Source organism: Dunckerocampus dactyliophorus, chromosome 2 (assembly GCF_027744805.1).
Source record: "Dunckerocampus dactyliophorus isolate RoL2022-P2 chromosome 2, RoL_Ddac_1.1, whole genome shotgun sequence".
NCBI classification, from domain to species: domain Eukaryota; kingdom Metazoa; phylum Chordata; class Actinopteri; order Syngnathiformes; family Syngnathidae; genus Dunckerocampus; species Dunckerocampus dactyliophorus.
The window spans coordinates 27,508,673-27,527,425 of NC_072820.1; the positions used below are offsets into that span (position 1 = coordinate 27,508,673).

At 39.6% G+C, this 18,753-nt stretch overlaps 1 protein-coding gene across 3 annotated transcripts in view; it reads left to right on the plus strand.

The window, feature by feature from the left end:
* Nucleotides 1-18,753, plus strand: part of st6galnac3 (ST6 (alpha-N-acetyl-neuraminyl-2,3-beta-galactosyl-1,3)-N-acetylgalactosaminide alpha-2,6-sialyltransferase 3) — a 39,484-nt gene continuing 20,731 nt past the window's right edge. For 2 of the 3 annotated variants that reach the window (XR_008569511.1, XM_054767376.1), the window contains exons 1-3: nt 1-219; nt 13,597-13,773; nt 17,206-17,615. Coding sequence is in view for 2 of the 3 variants with exons in the window: in XM_054767376.1 (XP_054623351.1) it covers nt 187-219; nt 13,597-13,773; nt 17,206-17,615 (620 nt within the window). In the remaining variant the exon portion in view is untranslated. The remainder of the gene's footprint in view (nt 220-13,596; nt 13,774-17,205; nt 17,616-18,753) is intronic. The other variant, XM_054767377.1, reaches the window with a different exon arrangement.

The following is an 18,753-nucleotide window of genomic DNA, read 5'->3' on the forward strand; positions in this document are numbered from 1 at the left end:
GTGTCACTGCGTCGCCTCAGCTTGCGGCAGCTCGGCTCAGAAGCAAAAAAGGAAACAAAAAGGCGAATAGCGGTGCGCGTGAGCCTTAAAAATGTCAGTGGATTATTTAGGCGTTTAAAAGCCGCCCTTACTGAGCCGGCAAACGCTGGAGACGACGGTATCGCGGTGCTGACGACAACAAGAAGCATGGTGGAAAGACGGATGGCCTGGCTGTGGAAGGTGAGTGGAGGGAAGGATGGGGGGCGGGGGTCGTTGTGTTCTTTTCTTCTAACAACAAGGCTGGAAGATGATGCAGGTGCTGCATCGCGGACGTGTTGACAGGGTTCAAATGGCGCTGCTCTGCGCTTCTCTGGCGGAGAATTTTGGAGGTGTAGCTTATTTGTAGCGGGTTTTTCCAATGGAATTAGGCACTCACGTTAATGTCAGGCAAGTCATGGAAGGACAGAAGCGAACTTTTGGGATGCTCAGCTCCCAGTCAGCCTGCAGTTAGTGTTTTTGTGATTATTAAGCCTTTATTTCAGTGGCGCTCGAGGCAAGCTTGCACGGTTATGCTACTTTTTGGGTCTTTATATAATCATATTGCTTGATTTTATTGTGTGAATGCTGAAAGCCTTGCTTTTTGTTCCAAGTGAAAGGCCTTGTAATCAAGCGTTATTTCTCTGTTATGAACAAGTGCAAATATGTTGCGGTACTTATGTTCCACTCCTTCCATACACTTGCTGCTTTCTGTTGAAGCAAGAACACCATGAATTTTGAATGGCAAGGTGGCAGAGTTGAAAGGTCAAATTGGTATCAAGCATTCAGAATCAATCGCATTATTTGTCTCCTTCTTTCTTCAGATTTTGCAGGATTGTTGCTTATTTCCATCACACCAACATAAATAAAAAATAAACTTTTACACCATGGCAAGCTGTGACTTTGTAAAACAATATAACACTACACTTCAGTGCCACGCTGTCAGGGTCCGTCAAGGAGAACATTCTAGTTGTTTTATAGAGCATATTACAGAGCTTAAACGTCGTATACGTTGCATCTCGTAGGGACTACGTGTTTGTTGAACACCTCAGACACACATCTAGTGTTTAAAAGACAAGCCATAAGTATTATAATGATAACAAGAGAGCAAGGTTGTTAAGTGACACTTTAAAAAGTAAGTTAGCGTGGATGTGATACCATTTCTAGCTCGCCTGTGATCCAGCTAGCTAATGCCAGAGAGGCAGTGCAAATGGGTAAAAGACGCCAGAAAGTGGAATGAGATTGAAACGTGAGCGATCACACACGCTGGCATACTGTAGATAGCTTTTTGCATGATAATAAGGAATAAAGTGCAGTGAAACATTTTTATGGCATTTTCAATTGTTTTCAAACTCATTGTGGTCAATATTTGCATAAATAATAAGCTATATATGTATCTATATAGCATATGCAGTATATACATTCATACAACATATTACTTAACACTGTTTTCAAGTTAATTTTTAAGGTGTGGCGACTTTTATTTTGTAGTGGCAGGCCCCCACGATCAATTACATGAGTGGAAACCCTGGGTGAGCTACGGGCTACAATCATCATCACAAGTTACTTTTTAAAGTGTCACTTAACAACCTTGCTCTCTTGTTATCATTATAATACTTATGGCTTGTCTTTTAAACACTAAATGTGTGTCTGAGGTGTTCAACAAACACGTCGTGTGTCCATCTTTAGACAGTGATGCTATCACAGGGGTGTCCAACAGGTACTGTAGCTCATATGCTAGCAGTACCTCACCAGCTGATGTTGAGTAGTTCACCAAAGAATATTTGCTTCACCTCTTAGTAGTTTTATAAGTGTTCTATTCAAACATGACGCCTGTATTTAATGACAAATTAGCACACAGAGTGGAGATGTTTGTAAATATACTCAGCAACTTTGCCATTAAATGAACAGTTTTGCAATGTTCTCTGTTCATGTTCTGCTAATTGTTGAAAAAGCATAAATAAATAAGTTAATCAATAAATAAGTCATATGAAATTGCTATTTGTCATTAAAAAAAATTGCAGATGCATCAGCGGCACGACACAGCGGCGACAATCCGTCCTCGCATGCATTGCCATTCATACACCACAATAAGTCTTGCTGGTGTTTTCTAATGTCAAATGTCATATTAGGTTAATACCATGTAAATCAAAGCGGAGGCTGGCGAATCAAAAGCTAACTTCAGCCTTGTGGTGCAGCAAAGGATTGAATATCTAATAAAACTTGAGTGATGTTACTGTGAAAATCAGTAACATACTTAATTGCTTACATTTATATCCTTCTTTTGATCTCTGCTCTGCCGTCTTGTCAGCGGATGTTGCATCCGAGGAAGCTCCTCCTACCTCTTCATTTCAAGTGTAGTTTCTAGAGCTGTACACCGCTTAACACTTACCCATTACCCCTTGATTTAAGGAGAATTGAGACGCCACTTGATGCTCATGAACGCATAAACCTGGGGTAAGGGCTAAGATAAAGGGTAATGGGTGGAGTTGGGATTCACACTTACTGTGTATTTCACCTGGCTTTGCAGCTATCCAACTATCCAACAATACGTGTAAGCACATAACACTATTTAAGTACATTTTCCACATCGTCATCCCATTAAAATAATGGTCTAGCTCAGGGGTGCTCACTTTTTTAGCTTGCAAGCTACTTTTAAAATGACCAAGTCCCAAAGATCTACCTACTACTATAAATATAGAAAGTATATATATTTACTATATTTATTTTAAAAAATATGAGTAGGTATTTATATACGTTATACATGTATATCAGGAGTGCACGCACTTTCTCAGCATGCAAGTACAAGTCAAAATGATCTACCTCTTTCTATAAAACAAACAACATATCCAAAATGTCAACAGTAAACTCTGAAATTCTATTGTAAATACTAATGATTAGTATTTCACATTCACATTTTCAAAGTTTACAAGTAATCAAAATAGTTTATATCATTATTAGATTCAATGTGGAAATAAAGATCATTCCACATAACTCCTAAATAGTTGTGTACTAGTGAGTGAGTACTGGTAATATGTCAGTCACATTAGCTATGTCACGTTCATTAGGGCACACAGTTCATGTATTACATCCAGTTAACATTTCTTATCAAACATTACCGATATACAAGAATGTAAAATGATGATGCAAGACAATGCAGCCCAAGTCAAGGCAACATATTGAAAAGGTTTCACTAATGAGCACATTTGTAATTTCATCATGAAATAATAGTTTAAGAAGCCAACGTGTAGAAAACACTCATTTCTGTAGTAGAGTTCATGACGCCAAGCAAAGCCAGTAAACAATACACTTTTTTTCTACGTAGCTAGCCGCTACAAGTGATCAGATAACTTTTGTTGTAGATAGACATTTTACCGCAGAGTTAGTTCATCCATAATCACAATCATAAAGATGAAAGTTGCATCTTCGTGTGTAGCTTGAAACGCTGCGGGGAAGCAAGCGCGAATCAGGAGGGGAGTTTAATGTCAGCTGACTGATGTCATATGACAACTACATAGTGACGTTTACGCGATCGACCCAAACTACCTCGGCGATCTACCGGTAGCTCGCGATTGACGTAATGGCCACCCCTGGTCTAGGTCATATTTTTTTTCTCAATATAATTTCTTTTTATTCACTGTTTACTACTAAAACAAAGCATATTTGTAATGATTCACAATTAAAATGAACATGAAACAGATTCATTTAATTATCTTTTAATAATTGGAAGGTTACATCTACCAACATACTGTATTTCCCATTGCACACAACCAGCATGAAAAGTAAAGTGCACCAGTAGCAGCTTGCAGGAATCAAATTAAGAAACTTCAGCATATTCTGAGTAACCAACATAAAAAAAATGCATTTATTCACAAAGACTTCTGAATTCAAACTAAAATCCTGAGCATAGAATCTCTTTATATTTATTTAAAATATTTTTGTATAGCAAAGTCAAAAAGAGCTTTCATAGAAAATATGATTTCTGTACCAGCGGCTCTCATACAAGAATAATGCTTGCAGACGTCAGTATATTATGAATAACCAAAAAAAACATGTTACCCTTATTCACAATTGCAGTGTCAGTAAAATGACGTTGCGATGGGACGTATCTGGGTTCCAAAGTGCGCAACAAAGCAGGAAAGCCCTGCTCCTTTAATTGAATACAGCCACAAATCCTTGGCAATAAAAGTAGCGACTGACTTTGTGATTCGCCTCACCTTTTCTGAGTTGGGTGGAAAATTAGTTATCACCTGCTCGATGGTTCTCTGGCTGGGAGCAGCTTCAGCTGACTGTTTTTCCTCCTGGTTTGGTGGAAACGTGCTATGTGCTTTCTCATATTTGTCGTGTTCCCAAAATATTTTAAGCTTGTATGACAAAGCTTGCATTTTGTCTGGCTCTTGTCCAGCTCATTTTTACCTGAAAGCCAAAGTGCTTCCAGTTATTTACACATACCTTCCACTTCTATCATGTTCTATTGATACTCTTAAAAAAAATATTTTCTTTTCAATGAAGATATTTCAAAATAACACATTTTAGAACTAGAATTATAATAGCGTGAAACAGTGATATTTTTGGCCAAGATTATCATACTGTCAGAATCTCATCCCGGCCCATGCCTTGCCTTTGGGTCAGTAGAGGTTAAGAAAGACATTCGCGATTCAGCATTCATGGTCCTGCAAATTTGTGCATTTGTGGTCGAAAGTTACCATATGTTGGTAATAATCAATAAATACGTCATAATAAGGCATTGTTGCTACATTTTGACATGTTTACGTCTTTATGCTTTACTGATCATTTGTCTTCCTCAAGCCTTGAGATTTCACACTTTGTTTGGCAGTCCTTGAAAACACCATAGTTGTGTTTGGCTATGTTAGCATTAGCTTCCCCTAGGTCTGTCACGATAACAAATTTTGCTGGACGATAATTGTCCTACAAATTATTGCCGATAAACAAGATTATTGTCAACATTATTTTGAGGCCATTTTTTAATTAATGTAATGATAATATATGGCATAATGCGAGTACACCGTATCAAGAGTGATAAACTTTAATTTCTTAAGAATATTTAACATTGCAATTGGAATGTCAAGAGCCTTTAAATTAAATTCATTAAACAAAGAAACAACATAATACATTAAAAAAACAAAAAATGCCAAAACCCCCCCAATGAAAATAAAATTGCTGCTTAGTCTCTTAGCAAAAATTGCACTGAACCCCCCCCCCCCCCAAAACAACAAAAAATAAACCCTGTCACTGTTAAGAAAAAAACACTCCACTAAAAACCACACACAACAATAAAAATAATAAATAAAATGGAGTATCATGTTTGTGTAAACAAAATTGCACTTCAATAAATAATGAACATTGGGTACTATTACTTAGTAGGAAGGCTTAACATGTAGCAAACAACACTATCTGTGAGCGTGAACCATGTTGCGCTGTTTTGTTTATATTTACTGTACTTTGCCGACCAAATGCCTCAGTAAGCGTTGACTGTCGGGACGAAGGCTCCGCTGCACACCGAGCAGCATTTTTTTTTGTTTTCTCACTTGCAGAGTGATTTTATCAGGTGGGCATTTTCACAATGGAGTGTTGTCACTCGCTAGCAGACCCGACTCCACACACTGGGACAAAGAGACTTAATGACTGACAGGAGGGTTCACTCACTCCGTTCATTCCGCTATAGAACCAACGCGCACAGGTTTTGAGACAGAAGCACAGAGTGAACCCTCTTGTCATTCAGCCTGTTTGGTAGAGGAAAACAAACACGCATCCACATGGCAATTTATCGAGGCCGGCAAAATGATCAAGTTTGTTTTTATGTGTCGTGTGATTAATTCATTTTTTGATTATTGTGACAGGCCTAGCTTCCACAGTCAATCCACCCACAAAACATGCAGCAAGGTCCAGGTTAATATAAGATGGTAAGTCCTTACTGGAATTCCAACAGGCAAGCAGTGTGGATTATGTAGCTGCGGCTTGGAGAAACGCCTTCTCTTGCTTTCGTGCAAGCCTGACGACCAGTCTACGCGGCTAAACGTCCTAAAGTTACAGTGAGAAATTTCAAGTCAATTTCAAGGCTTATGGGGTTTTAATAAGAGTGCCACCATGTGGTGTGTTTGCAGAGCAGCGGTGTTCAATCTCTCGGTTCTGAGCGTCCAAGCCTGCAAAGCCCGGTGTGCCCGTCACGTCAAGTGTGGCACGGCCGTCTTGTCAGAGCCAAGCTGTTGTAACCCTTCACGTACTCTCTCACCAGGCTCGAGGCATCGCAACGAGCCTCACTGCCCTTTTTCCCCTCTGAGTGGCGTCCGACGTGTCATTGAGCGGACGTCTGAGCGAGCAGAAAGTCTTGCTAATTGCATTAGTGTTGATCAAGTCTGTGTGTGCCAGCTGCTCCACAAGCTGCCGTGCTAGCATTAGCATCTATTCTAGCATGACATGTCCTACTGGGGGCACTGATTCTGGATCCAGACTGCTAATGAAGTCCAATTAACATCCCGGTGGAATGCGAGAGGAAACACACTTGGCTGTTGCACCTCTAACAAAGTCCACAGTAGAAAATGACGGGCCGAGTTTTTAGGGCGTGAAATAAGGAAATGTCAGTAAATCCTTTTCTGACATTTGGCAAATGGAAATTGATTTTTTTTCTGCTGCTTTTGCCCTTGAAAAATGCATACACACACACACACACGCATGCACACGCACTCACACACACACACACACACACACACACACACAGATGGCAGAAGATGTACAGCAGAGGTTTGGACCTACCTCATTTAGACCCAACAGGGATGTACATCAACACCAGCTTAGCTATCAGTGGTGTAACAATTCATTTGAATAATGATTAGATTAGTATCACGATTCGTGGTTGTCGATACGATTCAAGGACGATATTGGTTCATTTACAACAATACGATCCAAAACGATATAGCAACTTTAAATCGATTCAGTCATTTTTTAGCCAAAAATTCAACCAGTGTGACTGTGAAATAAATACCTGGATACCAGAGAGTACAGGTGACGTTTCCTAGATTCCTGTTGCTTTTTTGTAAGGGAATCAGGTATAAATTAATTATGGATACAAACAAACAAGTAAACGACAATTAATGGTAAATGCATTCACATTTTATTTGAATAAAGTGCAACCAGCACTTCAGGTTGAATTAACAATGAATGAATTAGGAGGTTGAATTAAATCAAGTCTGTGATTCATTCTATCTGATAAAACATGACTTGAACTTTACTTTGATACATCATTCACTTTTGTACCCCAAGTATTAAAGAAGTTAGTTGTTTGTTCAGTCAGAAGTTAGTTACATGTCATACCAGGAAGTAGTGTCTTTGGTTCCCATTGCTTTAACATTGAGTCAAGACAACGTTGATGGCCACGCAGGAGCAGGAAGCCGGAAGCATGTCGACAATCCAGAGGTAATTCGTGCTACCAGTGGTTTGGTAGCCGTCTCAGGAAACTGGGGAAGATAAACAACTGCGACCAGTACAGATCGTGGTTTTATACTGTATCGAAACTGCCTGGCAGATGTTAGATTGATGTAGTTGGATCATAGGGATATAAATCCATTCATTGATGGAGTGGATGAATCGTTACACCCCTAATAGTTATATGTGCTAAAGTGCTAATATTACATTTTAACATCATGCTAGGTTAGCATATTCATGAAAGACAAACTACAGTCGTCCCACATCGTGTTTGAAATTTCACTGTTTTTCAAAATTATATGAATTGATAAATGATGCTGTTTCATGGTTCAATACGGCAAAAATTTGTCAAAAATATGCATGTTTAAGAAAATGTCACATATTTTTTGCCTAAATGAAGCATTTTCAAATATTGTAACATTGTAAAATTAAACAAAATACAAATATAGGGCATTCAGAAGACAAAGACAAAAAGACAAAAGACATTGTAGATGATATGTAGTAGGAATGTCCGATATTGGCTTTTTTACTGATAACCGATATGCTGATATTGTCCAACTCTCAATTTACGATACCGATATCAGCCGATACCGATATTGATATGTGTAACATCACATATCTCCTGTCGTGAAAGCTAATGCTAATGGATACAGCATCAACAACAGTGTACAACATTGTAAATCATTTGAGAAATACTTGCGATTAGGCTTAGGCTGTGACGTTTGCTTTAAAAGTCAGCAGAGTAGCCATTTACATGTTTTTGATCATCCAGAAGTCCAGGGAAAAAAGTGTATAGTGAAATTTTACGTAATTTAATTAAATTAATAAATTTGTCTGGTGTTAGTGAATTCAAGTATTTTGAATATTGTGTCATTTTTATATACATTTTTTTTTCAAGTATTCGGTATTGTGTTTCAGTGTATATGATTTTATATATCTATATATTGATGATGACTCTCCTAATCACACACTCAGATCTTACTGTCGCTTACTTCCGGGAATTGTGACATTCCTACTAGTGAGGTTAGGCGACAGAAAATGGATGGATGGAAGGAGTGAGCTAGCTTGTTACTTACTAGCCACCCACGTTTGTTTACACGCTTGAGAGGCGGTTTGATAAGGTCACCTTTTGCGTGCCAGCAAATACAGAAGCCCATAGGTCTATATACAGCATTATGTTTATTATTAGCTTTCATTATAGGGAAAAATCCCGAAACCGATATTGACCAATATTACATTTCTATGCCAATATCGGGCCGATAACAACTGTGGGCCGATATTATCGGACATCCCTAATATGTACTATTCTACATTGGTCACTTGGTGTCAGGTGTTGTAATGTTGCTGGTGTTGGTGGACGTACGTCGCTTTTAATGTTAATGATGGATAAGGAGGAAGTGTTGTTATGGGAGAGAGAGCGAAGTGTTGTGTTGTGTTGTGTTGGAATTGGGCACTACTGTTTGCGTCCAGTTTGGCAATAAAATTTTAAAAGAGCGTCAGTCTGTGTGACTCTGTGTGCCCAAACTTCTTCCACCGAGTGCCGCATACTGAAAAATCATGATGCGGGGGCCACATTGATATTTTACATTTTGTAAAGCAACCCATGTTATATATATTTCAAGTAAAAAGACAAAGACAATTATGAATATGAATTTATTCTCCTTACATTAAACTTTTAGGCTCATTTTTCCATTTTAAAATGTTTTTTTTAACAGATATTTTAACTGTATTCTTTTGACTTTTTTGTCATAGTATTATGACTTTATCCCAAAATGTTTTGATTTTGTTTTTGTACTTTTTCAAACCTAATTTGTTTTTTTTAAATTATTTTTCTCATGATACTACGACTTATTTTCTGTTTTATTATTTTTATTCTGTTTTATTATTACTTATTTTCCTAAGCCTAAGCCTATGTCTTATTTTCTGTTATAATGTCTACTATATTGGATAATAGGAGTGTAAAGGTGACTATGGAGGTGTTATCGCATGTCTCGAGGGCTCTAGTAATGTTTAAAAGCGTATTTAGAAAGTTGTAAACAGGTTTTATATGCTCTAACTACCAAAATATTCCATTTATACATACTGTAAGAAATCCCCATGGAAATTCACTTGTCACGGTCAGGTCTAGAACCAATTAACCGCCATAAACAAGGGATTACTGTCCATGATAAAACTTACTGTACATCTCCCACACCTGTAACTGCCTGACGGATAGTTGGCACAGCTCCAAGCTGCATTTTAAGATGTGTAGTGAAGCCTGTTGTTTTAGAAATTGGTGGGCTTATTCACAGGGCGCGCTCATGTAGCTAGTGGCGGGTCTGAGCTGGTGTCACGTCCACAAGGATGGAGGTTTTTCTTTCATGACGTCATGGAAAGCAACCAACTGAGGGAGATGCTAGACGTGTGTTCATAAGCACGTATTACCGCTAGAACATCAGTGAAAAGTCCCTTTGGCATCATAGGGCACCTGTAAAAGCTTTGCTAAAAGGGAGCATGATATAAAATTGTTGTGTTAGCAAGCATCTTCTAGTACATGATGATGATGATGATGATTATTTTGACGGTGAACATGTGGTGCACAGGAAATATCCTCTGGGGGATTATGTTGCATTAGATGCGACTAATGCATTAGTGTAATGGCTTGTGACGGCGTGAAGGTCACACGTAGTGTAAGGAAAGTACGCTCCCACTTCCAACAAAAGGACATCGCCTATGTTTTGTTGTTGCCTCTTTCACAACACATTCACATCAAATAAGAAGCTTTTTTTGAGTGTAAAATGTACATTCTGATGCTGGCGGCACAGCAGATTAGCACTCATTTGACCTGAATTGAAGGATTGTGCTGTCACAGCTCATAGAAGATTTCGCTTTTTATCTGCGCTACGTGACACGGAAAGATCACGCCAACCGTCACCTGCACTTGCTCCCTATGCCAGCCCATTATACTAAACACATTTAAAGGTTATTTTTGAATCTTTTTTACCAATCCAAACCTGAGTAATTCCATAAAGATGTAAAATATCTCCCCATTTTCCTCCACATTTCAATGCCCTTTTAGTATGACGCCCTCTGCAGGATATGACGGGAACTGCAAAGCTGCAAGATTTTGCCCTTTTTTCCCAGCGCGCTCCTGTTTTAAAAGTTTCTTGTACTTGAACTTTGAGGAAAAAAAAATCCTCAGGCAAAATGGATGTAACACATCCAGGTAAAGTCAGGCCTTCAAAATAAAACAAGCGTGGCAGTAAAATAACATGTTTTTTCTTGCGTGCTGGTGGACATTCTGGTGGAAGAACACATCTTCCATCATCTTCTGTAAAATGTCCCTTAGTTTCCAACGCAAGTGTTGACAGGTATGGTAGTGTATCTCCCAAAGTGAGTACTTTACAGCTCTCATATTTCAGCAACTTCTCAAGGAATATTACTATAGACAGTAAACATGCATATACAGTGTATATATATATATATATATATATATATATATATATATATATATATATATATATATACACTAAGAAAAAATAAAGGGAACACTAAAATAACACACCCTAGATGTGAATGAATGACATATTCTTTTAAAATACGTTGTTCTTTACATAGTTGAATGTGCTGACAACTCAATCACACAAACATTATCAATGGAAATCAAATTTATTATTATTATTATTGGGGGTGTCTTGCTGTCCAGCTGTTGTCTTTTCCATTTGCACAACATGTGAGATTGTTGCTTCTTAGGTGGACAGTTTAATTTCACAGACGTGTGATTGACATTGTGATTGATTAAGTGTTCGCTTTATTTTTTTGAGCAGTATACTTTAGATCAGTGGTCCCCAACCTTTTTTGACCCACGGACCGGCTTGTGTTCCCACAAATCTCCCGTGGACCGGGGGGGGGTTTGTACATTATAGCGATCTAATTTATCTTATTTATTATGTATTGTGTAAAACTAAGACATGAATAACATCAAATTAAAAGCACAAAATGAATGCCAACCAACCATCCACTAGTTCAAGTTCCAGCCAAGTTTTTCCAGAGAGATGATTACATGGCTGTTTGATGTGTGTGGTAAAAGGCAGTGTGCTAGCATGAATTAACTTGAGACAAATGTGCACATTAGCACTCAATAAGGCATCAAAACTTACCTTTATGCATTCCCACATAGTATCAGCATTTGACACCAAATATGAGGTGAAGGAAAAATGGTAAAAATACAATCTGTCCGGCATGAGATAAAGTTAGCACACGCACAATGGACATGCGTCAAGTGAGACGGATGTAACAGAGAGAATCCGGCCACTTTTCAAAAATAAAACATAAAAAAAAATGAAATAATGGAAATTATTTTTCTTTCTGTGCGGCCCCGGTACCAAATGACCGGGCCGCGGCCCGGGGGTTGGAGACCACTGCTTTAGCATAGTCAGTGTGCAGCTTGTATAGCAGTATACTATAGGTGTACCATCAACACAGCCATTATTGTGTAAATATCTGCCAACACAAGGTGATTGTGTATTACGTCACAGTCTGGGGCTGCATGAGTGCTGCCGGCACGTGGCATCTGCGTTTCATTGAGACAGACAAGAACTCCCAACATCTACTGCAACATTGTGAAGCAGAAACTGGGCCGTATGGCAGTTTTCCAACATAATGTGTGCTTGCTGTGAATATTTAGCATGACCACCATTTTTATCAAGCGTTGCCTTAATCCTCTTGGGCATGGACTTGAGCAGAGCTGCACAGGTTTTTCCTTTCTTCACTCCTCCATGAGGACATCACTGCTGGACACCTTGCACTCCTCCAACTTCCCTTGCCCTTGAGGATGCCCCACAGGTGTTGACTTGGGTTCAGGTGTGGAGGAGACATACCTGTCCACTCCATCACCTTCATTTTCATCTTTCTGAGAAGGCATTTGATCATCTTGGAGGTGTTTGGGCTTCTTATCATGTTGGAAAACTGCCATGCGGCCCAGTCTCTGTCTCATATCAGCACCTTCCTGGTGCGGGCAGCATTCCTGCTTCCCCAGACCATGACCGGTGGTAGAATTGCGGCATCAGACGATGCTAAAAGACAAGCGTTTAGCTTGGAGATGAGCGCTAATGTGGCGTGACTTCTGTACCGTGAAGAGTCACCGTGTCATGTCTCTCTGATCCCATCGGAGCGGCAACTCCATCCAGGACGTTTGATGTTGCGGATTGGAGTCGGAGGCGTGAGAGAGGGCTGCAGGAAGGACGCCGCCATGGCACTGTGCTCCCACCCATCTTCTTTCCATCAGATGGCTTCAAAGAGTCCGTGCCTTCCGGAAAAAAAAAGTTTCCCTGGTGGATTCTGCCGGACTGGCGGTGCCACGCTGGATCTCGTGACTGAAAACAACTTTTTTCTTCCCGCTTCCACGAGCGTTGACGCGCGGCGCTGCCTCCAATCTAATGAAACCTTTTCTGCTTCTCCACCTCCTATTTGTTTGCTCATCACTGCCGCGTTTCCTGTCTGCTTTCATCTTGCACAAAACAAAAGCAGCTGTGTTGCTGAGACAGGAAGTGATGCCACGGCAGGGGAGTTGTCTACTCTGATCATCCCACAGACTTTGATCATGGCCAGACAAGAAATCTATTGATTTTTAAATGCTACACAACAAAAGTTCAATTCAGGACTTTATTCCATTTCAGGACTTTATTCTTTCAATGACGGAATGTCACTGGAAGAACCCTATTGATTTTATAGGTCACAGTAAAGCAGGGGTGTCCAAACATTTTGGCAACATAGTGAAAAGTGAAAAGATGCAACTTTGCCACTTTGCTATTTTGTAAAACAACACATGTGGATATGCTAAGAGGTTATATGCAGTATATATTTCAATAAAAAACTGCATCTCAGCTTATTGCTGTTATAGGTAAAAAAGCCTGACATGTTTATTTTGGTTCACATTTATTTCCTCTTTCTCGTTTGAGTGGGTCACAATGGGAAACAACACAAACGCTGGCCAATGAAAAAAACACCCGTGGAGTGCAAATGGCCCCCAGGCCACACTTTGGACATCCACAGCATATCAGAGCCACCATGCTTGCGGTTCATGCTTGTGTGTGTGTGTGTGTGGTTGTTGTGTTCAGTAAGAGTTAAAGGTGTGCTGCTGTTCTTCTGCGCCCACAGAGGAAGTCGGTGATGGCGACGGGCCTGGTTGTGGCGGTGTCTCTCTTCGTGGTGGCTGTCAACTTCCAGTGGCAGCCTGCGCTGAGTGAGATGTTGGGCGGCCGTTGGGCGTCGTCCAAGCAGGCCTTCCAGGCCTTCATGCCTCACCTGGGCTATGTCAGCATCCCCAAACAGGAAGTGAGTCTTTCTCTCATTGCATGTCACTTTCAAAGGTTCTCCTCCGGGATTGGCTGAATTCATGAAAAGGCGTGCATGATAGCTTCTCCACCGTGTGCGCACGTCCTGGCTTTTGTACCATCGCATTCTTCCGCCTTCAAACGGCTCGCTGCAGGATGCTCCCTGCACAATTTATGCAAATTGAAATAACAAAAGCGCCGTTAATTCCCAGCGCATCAAAATGTAGCTGCTGGCAACACGAGCGAGGATTCGCCGTTTGGGTATGTCGGCGGGAGGAACGTGGCAGAAATTGGCAGATTAATGTTGAGCCTCGGGATAGTGAGGGGTGCCAACACGCAGCATGCACGGAAAGGCAATCACGTTTGGGCTCCTATCTCCGAACTTCCTTCTGAGATTTATGCAAATGAACATCACATCTTCCACGCATTGCCACGCCTCCAAACAGGAGGTCTGGTCGTGGCGGTGCTCATGTTGGAGACGTCATAGGCACATGAACGCCGTCATGTAAGCCGCCAGCGACACCTCATACATCTCCCGGACAGTAATCTCCCACCATTCTTAGCGAGGTGTCACTCACAAGAGGCTCTCACCTGCTGGCCTCATGCAGGGTGGCGTCCATTTTTTCTTCCAGGATTGTGAGCTCATCCTGACAGAAAGCACGGCTTAAATTGCACTTTTTCTAAAGGAGTCAGGTGGCGACACGTACACATCTTGTGTTGTGTAAGGAACGTGAAATCATACAGTCATGGAAAAAATGATTAGACCAGCCTTGTTTCTTCAGTTTAGTGATCCATTGTAATGCCTGGTACAACTAAAGGTACATTTGTTTGGACAAATATAATGATGATAACAAATATAACTCATAAGAATTTAATTTAAGAGCTGATATCTAGCAACTTTCATGGTTTTCTTAATAACCAAAATCACTTAAGTTCTTACATGAATAGCTATAGCATTGTACTGCCAAAAAATGTAACTCTTATGAGCTATTTTTGTTGTCAATGTTATATTTGTCCAAACAAAGGTACCTTTAGTTGTATCAGGCATTAAAATGAACAAGAAACGGAAGAAACAAGGGTGCTCCAATAATGTTTTCCATGACTGTGTTTTTGGTTGAATGATTCATCCCCTCCTGGATGAATTCTGGCCAACAAGAAGGATGAATCTTTCAAAGCGAGACACTTGACCCAGCGGAGGCCCCTTCCTCCACCAGGGTGCTAACGTAATAATCATTACTTAAAAATGAGCGCCGTCTGGTGCATTTCAATCAGCTGGCAGCACAACAGCCATCATTTAACGTCTTCAAGTCTGCCTTTTCCCGCCGCCCGCTTGGCTGTGAAGGCGTCGGGGGTGCTGGAATTACGAGGATTATTAAAACCGCCTCCCCTTGAAACGCCTGCGGGAAGGCTGTAATATTTTATTCATTTACAGGATGTCACTCCCACATACTTTACACTTGCACACACTAAATTCTGCCTTTTTTAATGAATTGCAATGTGATGTCTGGCAGTTAATGTTCACTGCCACGTTTATTTTGGGATGATAAACTGGAAGTCTCCTTCAAGGCTTCTTCCCGGTAAGTTCGCCTTTATCAAAGTAGAGAAAACACATTCATGACGGCACTATAATATTACTCATGCTCACCTCGCCCCTCTGGTCGGCATCGTAAGTTCCTGTTTCACAATTCTCTTCACCGGTCTTGTGATGGGATACTTTATGGAGCGCTGTTAAGCCAATATAAATGAGTATCAATTGCTTGTATTTTACAAGCACTTTAACAAAAACAGCCTATAATGTTGTGATTGGACAGCAATTAAGGAAATCCAGCAAAAATGCATTGCTGCCTCATGTGGCTCCAGGATATACTGCAGTTATAACACACAGAGTAGGGGAAAAAAAAAAAAAAGAAAGAAAAAGAAGGGGGGAAAAAAGGTCGACAGAGACAGCATTGCAGGGCCATCCACCATTTTCTATGCTGCTTGTCCTCCAAAGAAATGCTTTACTCAAACGAAATTCATTTTGGGAAATCTTTAAAATGTTGTTTTTTCATTTTAAACCCGTATTGGTACATGTTTGTATATTTATTAGGTATACCTTTTGGGTGTTAAGTTGCTGTATGATGAGTTTAGTGTTTTATGTAAGATGACACCGTGTGTCACACTGTTATGTTGAGTAATGACCTCCTGTAATTTCCAATGGGTTGACAATCTCGTGAGTTTTTTCATAGCTCATGACTGGCTCCTGTCAAATAAAGAGTTGCCTGGTCCTCACAGACTCATATAATATGCCATTTTATATACATCGATGCGGCTTATACGGTATATCTGCAGATCAGATTTTTACTTTAAATTTAGACTTTATCGCCATAATATTTTCTTGTAACATTAAAACTTTTTACGCAACCTAGTTTAAAAAAAAAATGATTTTTTTAAATCATTATTATGATCATTATTTTATTTATTTGTATAATGGCTTTAAAATGATGTTATTTTTCTTCATAATATTATAACATATTATTAATATTATAAAATTCTGACTTCTTCTAGTTAGATTATTTTCTCTTAATATTTCCTCTTAATTTTTTGACTAATTTTTTGACTAATAATATATTGTATTAATATCATTCTAAAATTACTACTGATTTTTCAATTTTTGCTGTTATGTTTTTTAAAAACTTTTTTGTTAAATTGTATTTTTTGAATGTTCTGCAGGCTAACAAAAAAACAGATGTGGGCTGTACGTTGAACACCCCTGCTGTAGCTGGAATTCTGTACATTTATTTAAATGAAAAAAAAAAATCAAATGATTTACAGACAGGAAACAGGAAGACTTTCTGTAATGTGATGTTGAAATTGTCTGTAATTGTATCATATGTAATGAAAAATATTCATAATATGAATAAAAAAGTAAGAACATGTAAATAAAATCCATACATTAAATATATAAATTGTGTAATTTTGTCTTTGCACCAATCATTTCAGAACAATGTAGACTTCCCAAAAAACAAAATATTCCTTTATTTGTTTCAAATGGTCCAAACATGTCAGTACATTTTGAATATTGCACATTTACTTATCGATATGCTACACGCTAATGTCACTTAATTAGACTTTTTTACGATTTATTGGGTTATTCATTGCTACTGGCCCAACTCTAAAATCACACACCCAGTTTTCACCGGTCGTTTATTTATTACTGGCAGTATTTAGATTTTTTAAATTTATCATTTATCACAGAGAAGATGCACGGTGCTGCCACCTACAGGACACATGTGTCTAGCCTTGGCCATATAAATGTGAGAGAAATGCTAATCTGGTGCTAAACAAAGATGAATGTGTGTAAGTTTATTGTAGTAGTAGTGAAAGGCAGCAGAGACAGTTGTTTGGTGCGTTTATATGACTGACTTGTGAGCTGCTCACCTGTCGTCCGCAGCCTCTGAAGCTGAAGTGCGAGCTGTGCAGCGTGGTGTCCAGCTCGGGCCAGATCCTGGGCCAGGCGGCGGGCGCACTCATCGACCGCTCGCCGTGCATCTGGCGCATGAACAACGCGCCAACGCGGGGCTTCGAGCGTGACGTGGGCCGCCGCACCACGCTACGAGTGGTGTCGCACACCAGCGTACCACTACTGCTACAGAGGCCGCAGCACTTCTTTGGCGAGCACAACGACACTGTCTACGTAGTGTGGGGGCCGCTGAGGAACATGCGCAAGGACGGCAAGGGCATAGTCTACAACATGCTGCGCCAGGTGGCCGACAGCTACCCGCATGCTCGCATCTACGTCACCACAGAGGACAGGATGAACTACTGCGACATGGTCTTCAAGAAGGAGACGGGGAAGGACAGGTGAGTCCTCAATATCATTGCTTTCACACTTAAAGCTCCTCTGTGATGCAAAAGTGACTTTTGATTGATTGAATAATGTTCTAATAATAGTATGTATCCATAAAGCCTGTCTATTGTTAGGAATGGAATATTTTCCCACTGCTTTGAACAAGACATGTTGAAGTCTTGTTGATAGCAGAAACATGACACACTATCACCAGGCCATCTTGGTCGATACGCACACACTCTGTTCTCATAGCTATCTTGCACACAAACATGCACACGCGCACACACACGCACGCATACACACACACTTCGTTTCTAGATATGTCACCATATCGTAAGACAGGCTGGTGCCTAATATCCCAACAACAAAAGAAGGCTTCACAGAAGTTAGGGTGTCCAAAGTGCAGCCTGGGGGCCAAATGCTGGCTGCAGCTGTTTTTTCATTGGCCCGTGGCACATTCTAAAAATATCATTTAACAAGAAAAGTAAAAAAAAACAAAACACAGGAAAAATGGAAAATTCAGCAGTAATTTTACAAGAATAAAGTCAAAAGGTGTTGTTTTTAAAAAAATATATATATATAAATATATATTTTAAAATATTATGTGATATGAACAAAACAATGAATGGAAATTTCTGGAAACTTAGATTGCAGAAAAGAATATGTTACAAGAATAAAGTCAAAATAATATGAGAATAAATCATAATTATGAGAACAAAATTTACAAAGATAAAGTTGAAATATTTGGGACAACAGACAACAAATGAAAAAAGCAGTAATTTTATGAGAGTAAAGTCAAAGTATAAAGGAAAAAAGTTGTATTCTAACAAGAAAAAAAGTCACAGTTTTACGAGAATGAACTTGTAATATTATGAGGAACAATAATGTTATTTTAGTAGCATCGAGTTAAAATATTAAAGAAAAAGTCATAATATTATGAGAAACCAACAAAACTAATCGCTCTCTCCAGCGCTGGCATTAGAATTGCTTGTGTCTACTCCTGTTTGAATTAAATTGTAAACTGTCTTTCAGACTTCTAGACTCAATTCACAATTGTTAGAATCAAAGAATCTGGGGGTACTTTCCCAAGAATGGACAACATCGCATGCTCAATTCAAAGAAATAGATCTGATCTGAACACCAGAAGCTATC